This window comes from Monopterus albus, unplaced genomic scaffold (genome assembly GCF_001952655.1).
Source record: "Monopterus albus unplaced genomic scaffold, M_albus_1.0 scaffold211.1, whole genome shotgun sequence".
NCBI lineage: Eukaryota > Metazoa > Chordata > Actinopteri > Synbranchiformes > Synbranchidae > Monopterus > Monopterus albus.
This window is the reverse complement of record NW_018128091.1, coordinates 294,799-307,391: the sequence shown is the minus strand read 5'-3', so window position 1 is coordinate 307,391 and position 12,593 is coordinate 294,799. Positions and strand designations below refer to the sequence as shown.

The 12,593-nt window shown below is 41.6% G+C and overlaps 1 protein-coding gene across 2 annotated transcripts in view; it reads left to right on the top strand.

Annotated features, from left to right (window-relative positions):
• The first annotated feature begins 1,399 nt into the window (after positions 1-1,399).
• The window catches only part of LOC109970953 (rho GTPase-activating protein 20-like), a 45,613-nt gene continuing 34,419 nt past the window's right edge, over positions 1,400-12,593 (top strand). Inside the window, exons 1-2 of one of the 2 annotated variants that reach the window (XM_020618909.1) lie at positions 1,400-1,680; positions 4,346-4,431. In XM_020618909.1, coding sequence (XP_020474565.1) covers positions 1,588-1,680; positions 4,346-4,431 — 179 coding nt within the window. In that variant the 5' untranslated portion in view covers positions 1,400-1,587. The other variant, XM_020618910.1, reaches the window with a different exon arrangement.

Below are 12,593 nucleotides of genomic sequence, written 5' to 3'. Positions count from 1 at the left end.
TTCAGGAGACAGATAACATTATTGCATATTGGGTTTGTGCAGAGGAGACAATGGCCTATAGGGGAAACAACTCTATCACAGACACAATTTATGATTTGGAACTTTTTGCTGTAGCAGATGAATAGTTTCACAGATGCAACCTCCTGCCTTTGCCAAAGAGGTTTAAATTACAAAAACATACAAATAGATTTCTGAGGATTTTTCACAGTTATTGACTTATATGTTCTGCTATAACATTTAAATCCTAAATGTGAAACCAATGTGATATAATTCTGACACTGTTTTCATAGTCACTTCATGGAGGTGTGCATTCTCCGGTTACATTCAAACATTTAATGTAAATGCTCCCATTCACTTGGGAAGTTATCATACAGCTATGTATACTGTAAGGTAAATCTGCCATGTGTCATGCCTTTGTGTGGACATTCCTCCTCATCAGTCATGTTATTCTTGGCCACAGGAGTACATTCTTACACCTGGCCGGGACCCTCTGCAAACAGCTCTCCTGTCGCACAAGAACAGTGAACTTCTATATGGCTCCGTCTGCCAGACAAGGAAACCATATGGCCAGGCCTTCAAATATAACAACACATACCTTTATTGGCACAAAGACAAGATCAAGAGCTAATCCAAAGCATACTTTCATAGACATAAGATTCCTAATTCCATGAAGATTAGGTCAGGATATGACCAGAATCAACTAGTTTCTTGTTTCTTCTTCTTGTTTTTATTAAGAACCCATATATATTTTAGTTTTAGATTACTTGTGTACTAGTTCATGAGAAGATTTTGTTCCCTTAATATTTGTAAAAACCAGCTGCTTTCATAATTATATTTGTAATTAGACCCACAAAAGCAAATTTCTTGGATGGATACCTAATGCAAACGTCTTGGCCAATAAAAGTAATTCTAATGCAACCGGAGACTCATTCATTGCTATCTTCATAGTCGCCTAAACTTCTTGCTACCGACCTCCTCATTAGGTTAGTGCTTCTAAGATTGAGGAATACCTCAATTTTGCCAATTTGTGGCAACATTACATGAAGGATTTTTCTGGAAAATGCATTTTCTGAACATGAATTAAACTAAATCCCTAAACAATGTGACTTTGGCTCAGGTATTCAGCCGTGGTCATTTTAGTGCAACAGTTCTTCCAACAGCATTTCCTTATACTCTGCTTTAACGATGCCAAGTCCCCACAATGTGAGTGCGTTAACAGGTTTCGGTCCCCATAATGTAAATAATATAAAGGCACGCACACACACCTACACACACCCAAACGTAGGTTTCGGGACAGTTGTTTTATTTTGAAAAACTGACAGCGGACGTAATGTGTTTCAACTTCACAACATTAGAGGCAGTTGAGGCGGAGCGGAGTAGGAGCGGTCAGAGCAAACAGCGCGCACACACCGACGCACAGAGAGGCGCACATCCCCCAGGTCTCGGCTCCTCTTCGTCCAGCTCCGCTCCATCATGCCTTCTCCTCGGAATCGTGCCCTGCTCTCCGCCGGATAAACTTTGGACATACACTCGTATCATGGGAATATATTGTCGGTGCGCTCGGCCTCGTGGATCTACAGTGCCTTGATGGAAACCATGTCACCGCAGCAGGGGACCATGGGACAGAACAGGTCCGAGTCACCGACGGGAGAGAGCAAGGCGCTTCCGGACGGTAAAAAGGTACCAGTGGCTCTTTTCTGTGGTACTGTTGATGGAGTGTCGGCTCTGGGCACAACGTCCTGATGTGCGCTTTTTTGCCCACGGAGTTCTGCGCTCATTAAGGATAAATGAGTGTATTTTAACTAAACCTCTATGGATTGTTAAACTGATATTTTACGGTATCATATCTTTCGATGTCCGTGCAAGAACTCTGTCTGATTTCAAGAGTGAGTGTAAAGAGAAGTTTTCCTTCTTGCTTTGATTACATTGTTTTATATCACTCATAATATGATTACTGCGGTTTCTTTTTCTTAACGGTCTTGCAAATCTACCGTTGTTTTGTGTGCTTCAGGGCGAGATTGGCTTTGGGTCTGGATAATGACTAAGCTGGTTTAAATGACACTTTAAACAGCAGGTTTCTTTCTTTCTTTTTGATGATGAATTTTGCTCACTGAATATTCCTTTGTGTTCACGGCGCACAGTAGCCTAATCCAGTTTTTAGCGTGTAAGAAGCCACTGCATTTTGATATTTTGTAATAACGTTACTATATTCAGATTTGTTTAAAAACCTTTTTTGTGTGTTATCCTGAATAAATCAGTGTTTGACTGAGGTGAGTAGTCTTAAAGAAACTAAATAACACGGCCAGATAATGCCGATTTGTTAAGCAGACAGAAAAGGGTAAAAAATGATTCTTACACTGCTCAGCCATCAGTCCTGGACTCTCCAAATGTAGGATACTCTTCGTTACTAGGAGAAATAAAAAGACACATAAAGCATCTCTTTTTACACTGGACCCCTTCTCTCGGTCTCTTCTATATATACAATCCACTACGATGCAGTTATTTCTTGTAGTTTTCCTCCAGTTCTGGTTACTGAACTTTATAGGGACTGGTGGAAAAGAACGATTTCTGCTAAATCTGACTAGCGAACCTGTAGTAAACAGCGCCTCCTTCAGCGTGTGTTTAAAAGGTGTAACTACACCTTTCAGCGAGCAGCCCGAGCAGAGACCTGGCAAAATGCTGCACAAGCCAGCATTTTGGTGGTAAACTTCAAAATTACAGAGTGGCTCCATAACAAACACAGACAACATCAGTGATATCCTCAGGTAGTCAAAACCTTCTCTGGTGGGATCAGAGTCTACTTTTGCACTCGGAAGTACCCATTATTATTTTTCATGTACAGTATCTTCAAAAAGAAGACTGCACCTAGTAATGGAGTTTTAATGAGAGTTCATTTACAGATGAACAAAATCAATACGTGATGGTTTGCAGTTACTGTAAATCGTACAGTCAGCAGTACTACTACATGTTACCCTCTAGTTTCTTCATCCCCCAGTACATTACAAAAGGTGCTTGTGTTTTCATGCACCTAATGTTTCTGCAGGCGTTTCACCCACTTCCCTGGCTTGCTGATAGCCTCATGAATCTAAATCTGCTGCAGCTCTTTTTTGTGCAGTTGCTGCACATTGCCCTGGTTTGGAAAGTCTTGTGTTGTCAGCCAGAGCTGATAAAACCAGAGTGTTGCTGTATCATCACTGACTGAGAAAATACTCAAGAATGTTGAGTTTCCACACGCCACCTTTCATTCAGGAGCTGTTTGTCTTCGGATGTTTGTGTCACAGTGCTGAGCTGTGCTTAGCATTCATGACATGAACATGTGTAACATGTATATATGCTGTGCATGGTATATCAGTGATTATACTGCAGAGTCAGCTAAAATGATAACACTGGTGTTTTTTTTAAGTTAATGCCTGTGTTCCAAGCTTCCTCTTTGTTTCTGCATAGTCAGCATAATTCAAAACATTAGGGCTTGATTTTGTTTCACAAGAAACTTCATTGTTATTTTCCTTATCTGTGTTTACATGTGAGTGCTTCATGCATGCAAATCCTAACAATATGATCTGCAGACCATAAAGTTAAACTGACATGAAATATACTGACAAATTTTGTAGTCAGTGTAAAAAAGATAATAGTCAACCAAGACAGTGGTTCATTTCAGGCCAGGTTTGTCACTGTGAAGTAATACAGTGCAAAGTATAGATGCATGTTTCTTTTCTTTTTGTTGTGCTAGGCTGTATTAACTGTGGCCTCTGTGACTAACATGAGTCCAGTTCCACCATCAAAAGTTGTATAGGTGAGAAATGTCACCCACATTGTCGCCCACTGCAAAAGGAGTTCAGGAAGCAAAGTCTTGCTGATTTATGTTTTTGCTTTTGAATTTTTTCAAACCTTCTCCAGACTGAATGACTGTTGGCAGCTTGTTTATGGAGTACATAGTTTTGATATGTTGTAAATAGATTAGAATGAATTGAAATAGCTGTGGTAGCCTGTCATACTTGTCCAAGGGAGTTGGTAATTTGTCATGTTACAGTGAAAACCTATCACGGATTGTCAACATTGTGCAGCTGCAAGACAACATACAGTATTTCTCTACTTTAATCCCTCTTATTTTTTTCATCTGCCTCTGTCTTTAACTATACAGCTTTAACTTCCTCTTTTCCCTTCTCACTGTTGTCACATTTCCTCCACCGACCATCAAATAGACTCAAGCAATGCCAACTGTTTGTTTTGCAATCATTTTGTCTTCTTCTGCATCACCATTATGTTATTTACACGGGATGTCAAATGGTGCAGTGCTTGCATTCACCTATTCCCTCTCTCTCTCTCCCTCTTTCTGATGGTGTAGAAGATGAAAACCTTGGCCCAAAGACGACAGTCAGCTCCCTCGCTGGTCATCAGCAAAGCACTTACAAGATCGAGAAGCACATCAAGGTATCAGCGCATCCATACACACAACCTGCTTCCATAATAAAGAGCTGCTGTGATGCTGACATCGCTGCCCTGTGGATCCTCAGTGGAGCAATGATTTCTCTCAGTAGATGCTGTTAAAGATGTAGGAACACCACTGAAAGAGAGCTGTACTTGTTTTCCTCACATATGTTTGTTTATGATTTCTCCTTCTTCTCTAAAACATTTGGTACCTTTCACTAAGAGAACATACGTTTTCATTATTATTCAGGTCCAGAAACAATGACACAGGGATTTGGGATGTAACAGCACTGATATTAGAGAAGAACAAAGTAAATCTGTGGAGCTGCTGTAGGTTAAAAACACCAGCCTGAGTGGAAAGTCTGACCAAAGAAAGTAAGCAGAAGTGGGAGGCTGTGCTTCCTGTGGACAGCTCTGAGTCGTATGCTCTCTCAGGACAAATCCAGATTGCAATAAGAAAAGTTTCAAGCTGATATTTTCACAGCATTTAGATTGTGCTCCCATATTGCCTTAAACTTGTCTCCAACGTCAGGATTAAGAGGTTGACCTCCCTGACCCATTTATGGCTTAGAGGAGGTTTAAATGTTTACTTCTTCTCCCAGAGCTATTGGGCCTTTCATCACCCTCATATCTCACAAATCCCTCCCTCTTCCTTTAACACTATCGGAAATAAGTCATTACAAACCCCTTGGAGAGGGTAGATATTTGCTAGAAGCTTTGTTTGTCTCATATACTGTGTTTAACTTTTTACTGGTGCCAGCGTTTTGGTATTTTAGAGAAAAACAATGACATGAAATCAGCTTGTCATGGAACAGCCTAAAGTTAAACCAGGAATTGTCAAAAGGAGGTGCATCAGGAATGTTGCTGAGTTGCTTATAGATAAAGGTTGGAAAAACTTCAAAATGCTCCTTCTAGCCTCTTTAGGCTCCGAAATCTAAGTTTCCATGCCATCATATTGTTTCAAGTGAGCAAGGGCTTGTTGCCCAGTGTGATGTGGTGCGACAGTCTGATGTGTTTATGATATGTGTGCATGCTAGTGGCAGTTTTTAGTGATTGCAGAGTGAGATCCTGCCAGGTTGCAGCATGCTAAACTGTGAAACTGGACCATTTAGACCAGCACTAGGGGAAACACTCCACACTGTTAAATGGGTCAGTGCTCTTGGGGCAGTGTGTGTGTGTGTGTGTGTGTGTGTGTGCGTGCAGGAGAAAGTTAGAAAGACACATTCAGTTTTCAGGCAGAGGGACAAAGAGAAAGGCAAGGTATTAAGTGAAAGACAAATAGAGGCTGACTGACAGAGTCAGCTTAGTCTGTCCAGCTTTGACCAGTGTGTGTGTGTCTTACTGGTCTCAGGAGGTATGGAGCCATGTCTTGACACTCTCAGCTGTTATCTTTAACCTCTGCCCTCTCATCAGCAGGAGCAGGAGCCAATGGGGGTCAGCTGGGGTCAGCATCTCCCATGTCAGTGAGTGTGTGAGGTGTTCATTAGTCTCTGGATGTGGATATGGGCTGTTACCGGGTGGTCAGGTGACTCAGTGGGAAAAGGTGAATGGTCATGGGAGTGATTATTGTGAGTTTCTTTCAGCAGGTACTGTACTTGAAGTTATTTTCGTATATCTTAGAAAGGCTACTGTAGTTCTTGTTCTCTCTTGTTTTATATGAGTTTCTACTTACAAGATATAAGCTCCCCCAGATCATGTCCATGCTTTGGTAACTGCTGTATAAATTCAAATTTTATTTGTATAGCGCCAAATCACAACAAAAGTCATCTCAGGACACTTTACATAGTAAGGTCTAGACCTTACTGTTATCAATATTATTACATAGGGAAAACCCAACAAATCCCCCTTGAGCAAGCACTTGGCGACAGTGGGGAGGAAAAACTCCCTTTAAAGGAAGAAACCTCCGACAGACCCCGGCTCTTGGTGGGCAGCCTTCTGCCTCGACCGGTTGGGGTGAGTGGATAGAGGAGAGACAAAAGAAGAAAAGCAACAAGACACAACAAACAATCAAACACTGGTCAGGTTGATGTGTCTGTATAATACAGTCACTTCTGCCAACAGCAGCTGGCAGTGGCTTATTCCATCATCATAGCACTCTTTATCCAAATAAACCTCACTGACTCAGGTGTTGTGTAATGTACAAAGAAAGGAAAGAAACTACCATGCTGGGTGCCATTCTTACTATAACTGAGCAGCTGTTCACTAAGTTAGAAATCAATTTATCATCAGAATTAAAGTTTTGATTCCAATTATTAAATGTATAAGAACAATTGAGTATTTTTTTTTAGGCAGCACGGTGGCACAGTGGTTAGCGCCGTTGCCTCACAGCGCGAAGGTTCCAGGTTCGGGCCCCACCTAAGACCTTTCTGTGTGGAGTTTGCATGTTCTCCCCGTGCTTGCGTGGGTTCTCTCCGGGTACTCCAGCTTCCTCCCACAGTCCAAAGACATGCAGCTTAGGTTGATTGGTGTCTCTAAATTGCCCATAGGAGTGTGTGGTTGTTCGACTAATGGGTTAGACCTGCGATGGATTGGTGACCTGTCCAGGGTGTACCCCGCCTTCGCCCGATTGCCAGCCGGGATTGGCTCTGACCCCGCTCAGGGATTAAGCGGTAGAAAATGAATGAGTATTTTTTTTGAAAGCAAGAGTAAATAGTAGAAAATGTAACTATTTGAGTTCTAGTACTGTAAAAGTCCTTGTAAAAACAACATATATTTAGTACATATTTATAGTATTAGTTTCATTATTTACAATTGCAATAACAGCACTAACAAGTCATACACACTTATTATCACTAGCCGTGTGTTAGGATGGCACATCAGCTACATAGCAGCCACTTTCAAAGTGAAATTGTTCCCATACTTCAACAGGTTCTGGTGGTTTTTTACTCTCTTCTTGTCACTCTGTCCCCTTATATCTCTAATTTCTCTGCATTCAGTGAACAACATTGGATCTTGGTGCTTGTTTCATAACAGAACTTGAATTCTAGTTGAATATCCTTTTACTTTTTAGCTCTTATTTGATGTGTTTCTACTGTTTTTCTGCATATGGACATTTTCTTTCTAAGAGAACGGCATCAGCATGCATGTAAACAAATCACAGATTATTTCTTTTTTTGCAAGATGGAGTTTTTATATTTCACACTGTCTATTTTTCTTATTTCGTCATCTTTGAGGTGAGTTCTCCTTTTGCTCTCTCTGTCCTGCTTTCCCGTGAGGCCAGGAGGTGCTGAAAAGTTTTCTGTCCTTTAGCTCAGCCACTTACATCACCTCCACACAAACATATGCCTGCACACACACACACACACACACACACACACACACACACACACACACACACACACACACACACACTTGTTGAGCCTGATCCAGAAGTATAACCTCATCCTTCAGCCTCCATGCTTATAGTCCAGGGTATTAGGGGTTCATACTAGATTATAAGTCCCCTCCCCCTCTGGCAACAGAATCTATACTACAGGGAGGAAGGTGTCTGCCCTGTAAGACATATAAACATATGACTGACTGACACCATCAACCACAATGTCACCACAAAGTGATACACACACAGACCACACACACACACACACACACAAATCCAGAAGCCACCTGACTAATAATACACATCCATGCAGACAGAGATACAAAGTGTACACTTCAACCACCTCTGTCTGTTTTTCTTGTGCCCTTGTAGACAGAAACATGTTTGTGTAAATATATTTGTCAGGATATTACTGTATTTACATAACCTCAGTTCTTATTCCAGACCTAATCCAGAACCCTGATTTGCTATAAACTACTTGAAAAAGAAAGCGCTCTTTGTTTGGAGGATTTTTGCTTTGCTGTGTGTTTCAGGCTGTTTGTTGTGCAAAATATTAAATACAAGAACACACACTCACTCACACATCATGCAAAAAACATTTCCTGCTTTAAATAATGAGCTCTGCTGAGGATATGATGGTTGATAGCCACTGGCCACTTCTCCTTTACTGACTGTAAAAAGGGAAGTGTTTCAGTATTCTGACCTCATCCTCTGTGTGTGTGTGTGTGTGTGTGTGTATATACTTGTTCCCTCTGGTTATTCAGAGAGCATTGTGTGTCAGCCAGAGATGACCATATGGATGCCTATGGAAATGATCTGGCACAGCTGTAGTCAGTTCAAGGAAGTGAGTCAGGTGGAAAGAAGAGTTGTTTGTCGAGTCAGTTTGATTTGTTTGCTTTGGTGTTTAGAAGAACCTGACTGTGGCTCCCCTCAGATCTGCAACAGCTTTTCTGGTCCTTCTTAATTCATTTTGGTTTCAGAATCATAAACTTCATTCTTATAAACCTTATTTACAGCAGCAGGCAGGACATTTTCGGCGAATGGTTAAGCCTGATTTCTTGGAGGCAAAAGGCAGAGTACAAGAAAAACTATAAATACTAAAATATTTAAATAAAGTATACTTTTTGCTTGTGTTGTGTCTTTCTCATCATGTTTACTGCAGTTTTGTTGCAGTAATGAACAAAAGCTGGCACTGTGGATTTTGAAGATGGTACAGACTGGTGTGTGTGCGGAATGACGCCTTCTTTAATGTGCATGTTAACAGACACTTTTTTTGCATTCTCTCTCTCTCTCACTCACACACTGAGCTGTCAGTTGCTGCACATCTGGACAGCCATTGTCTGGGAGAAGGAGGTCAAACTACTGGTGATGTAATCCTCCTTATGCAGAAACACACACACACATACAGGTTCAGCGAGTGATGCACAACAGAACAGCAAACACACCCACTGACTTTCTTTTCCATTCCTGTGGGCACACACCAATTGACACACATCTCCAGTAAATCATAGTCACATCTGTGACTCTCCTCCTGTAGTGATTAGCCACATGTTGCATATAGAGACAAAGGAGCAACCCAGCAGCTGTCTGTTCATTCAGTTCTTCTTTGTTCATCTTGGATTGATGCCATCAAAAACTTTGTGGTAACTGTGGAGACAAACTTGCTACCAGAGGCAAATCATTTGCAGAAAAACTAATGACACAGAAGATATAGAAATACAAACACAGGGTAATTTGCAGAGTTATTAATAAAGCTGAGCAGATGGACAGAGTTACTGTATATATTAATGTGTCACTCCTACCCTGAAGGAACCAGTCTGCTCAATCAGGGCTGACCATTTCTGCATCTGGATAGTGGTGTGGTGTCAAATATTAAGTCCAAGTAATGCTATCAAGGCCATTCATCATCTGTTTCAGTTATGGTAAAGCTCTGCTTAAACAAAACTGTTTGCTGAGATCTGGATCCAGGGTGACACTGTTCTAGTAAAGTTTGAAGGGGCAAGAAAGATGAGCAGTCAGGCAGTCAAACAAGTTGTGAACAAGCCAACAGACAAGCCTGTGATTTTAGTCAGACCTATAGGATGTGTCGATCTTGACATTCAAATCTTGCCTGGTGCTGCTTGAATATTCATGCTGGGACATTGGGACATTAGTATGGGGTGTTTGTGGTTCATTGTACCCTTTATTGTGTTCTGAAACATCAACAGTTGTGCCCACAAAGTCGCGCTTTAACAAAGGAGTCCATGAATACGCGGCCACTCGATTTATCAACATCACATGATGTATAATGGAACTATTAGCTGCTTGTCCATCAGAGTCAAAGGATGGCTAGCTCAGCTGTCAGTCTTACATTCAGGAGGGAGGGATGCGCGGTGAATACGGAAGACATTGTCTTATTTTGGGGCAGTGAGATGTGAATAAGGCTTTACAGGAAGGTTTGTCAGTGTGTGTTTGGGGACTCTTCTGATGGGGGCTTTTCCCGGATCTACATTGACAATAAGAACAGACAAAGATGTGTGCAGTTGATCAGGTCAGTGGGAATGTTGAGACTTTTGCTCTCTAATGGTGTTTATCCTAGTGCAATGTAATCAAGGAGTCCCAGCATCTGGGGGTTCCCTGCAGTGGTTCTTTTACCTGCATGCAGTCTTCCTACACTGGCATGTGATGTGAAGTTATAAGAGCAGTTACTGCCTTGTTCAGAGATCCAGCAGGAACTGAGCTTTGACACTAGGTGAGTCACAGCTCAAGGGCTGAGAAGACTCATTTTGAACTTTATGAACTTTGTTGGGCAAGCAGTCTGGACAAAGGGAGCAGGGGAAATAGAGAGACTTGTCTCAGATTGACTCTTTGCTGATGGAACTGACACACTTTGTAGCCTTTATGACTAATTTATAGCAGTGGAATGGTGCATTAGTTAGATTAATGTTTTTAAACCAGGGTGAAATCGGTTCATAGTGTAGAGCAGGGGTGTCAAACACCCCTGGACAGAGTGGGCCAAAATTAAAAACTGGGACAAAGTTGCGGGCCAGACTCTATATTTAATGAAATATTGAATAAAAGTGAGCATGTTTTCCCTTCTCTCCAGATATATAATGCTAAACTTTTTCATATGGAAACAAACTTAAGTTGCTTAAACATTGAATTTGGAACAAGCAAAGCTTAATATTTTAAACACATGAGAAATCAAATGTCAAAAAACATCTCCCTCATTAAAGGGCCGGGCTAATTTAGTTATCTCTGCTACCACAATAAAACTAGCCTTTACAGCAGCATCACTTTGTGATTTTGCTTTTGTGAACATTTTCTGCCGTGAAACCAGACTTCTTTTCATCTCCTCTACCTTCCGGAGCTTTTGCTTCATGTCCAGGTCCTTGTACTTGTCTTGGTGTTTCATTTCATAGTGTCTTCTTATGTTATATTCTTTCGTTACAGCTACGTTGGCTCCTCACACAAGACAAACAGGTCTGTCCTTTACATTAATGAACAGATAATCTTCCTCCCACCTGTCTTGAAAGCACCTGTTTTCCGTCTTTCGTTTGGCCATTTTTGGAAGGGGTGGATTAAATTTGCCCGAGGTGACTGGTAGCATGAGGTTGCTAATGAATGTCAACAGAAGGTGCTTGCGGGTCTTGATTGACGTGCCAACGCACTAGCAAAGGATTCTGGGTTTTGCAGTATTAGCGGTGCATGCGATATATACTGGTGGGCCAGCTCTAATAAACATTTAAAATGATCTCGCGGGCCAAATATACTTACTCCGTGGGCCAGATTTGGCCCGCGGGCCTGAGTTTGACATATATGGTGTAGAGAGAGTGTGTATACATGACACAGAAAGGGCACTGCCAGAGACCAAAAAAGTGTATTTGTGTGTCTAAATGAAGATTAGGTCTTTTATCTCGTTTTAGAGGATAAACAGGAAAGGATGGACCTCTCAAACCATTTCCTCTTCCCCCAAAAATTGCCCTCTGTTTACATCTGTCCATCAGTGACAGCAGGGAAACGCATACAAGATAGACAATTTTAATTTAAACACAATGCAAAGATATTTTTTGCCACTAGCAAGCAGTAGTTTACCGAAAAGAGAAAAGGCAAAAAGAGAACAAAACTAGCTTATGCAACACATCATGATTTATAGCCAAACTGTTGCAGTGCTGGTCCAAAAGTTTAATATTTTTTTTACTGAGTTTGCAACGGTGAGGGGTCTGTAAAGAAAATGTGTGAAATAATGAGGTGTAAAATAATATTCCACTTTTGGACTTCAAGCTACACAAGGTGTTTGGTTCACGTCAGCACGAGCTTCTTGTTTTTAAGTGACATGTTTGCTGCTGCCTCATTATTCACTGTGGTAGAGTTTGGAAAATCCCACAGTGCTACCACACAGTTAAAGCAGTGAAATAAAGGACATCATACAGTATGACTCTCCCCAGACCAAATGTGTGTTTGGATGTGCATTGATTAAGAAATTTTAGTTGTCACTTTGTGGCTTGCATAAAGCTCAAGACAGGCTTGCTTTGCAACCATTAAATCATTAGATTCTCCAATGTTTCCTCATATGTTTCCATCAGATCTCATTTCTTCAACACTTCTCCAGTGGTGGAGCTGTGCGTTGAGCACAGCTTGGGCTCTGGAACTTTACTCCTCGAGAGAGGCTGGACTCTCAACTACTCTGGAGTTGCCCGCGGTGAGAGGCGGCGGGCTGGTGTGGGCTTGCTCATAGCTCCCCAGCTTAGCTGCCATGTGTTGGAGTTTACCCCGGTGAACGAGAGGGTCGCTTCCCTGCACCTTCGGGTCAGGGATAGGTCTCTCACTGCCATTTGTGCCTACGGGCCGAATGGCAGTGTAGAGTACC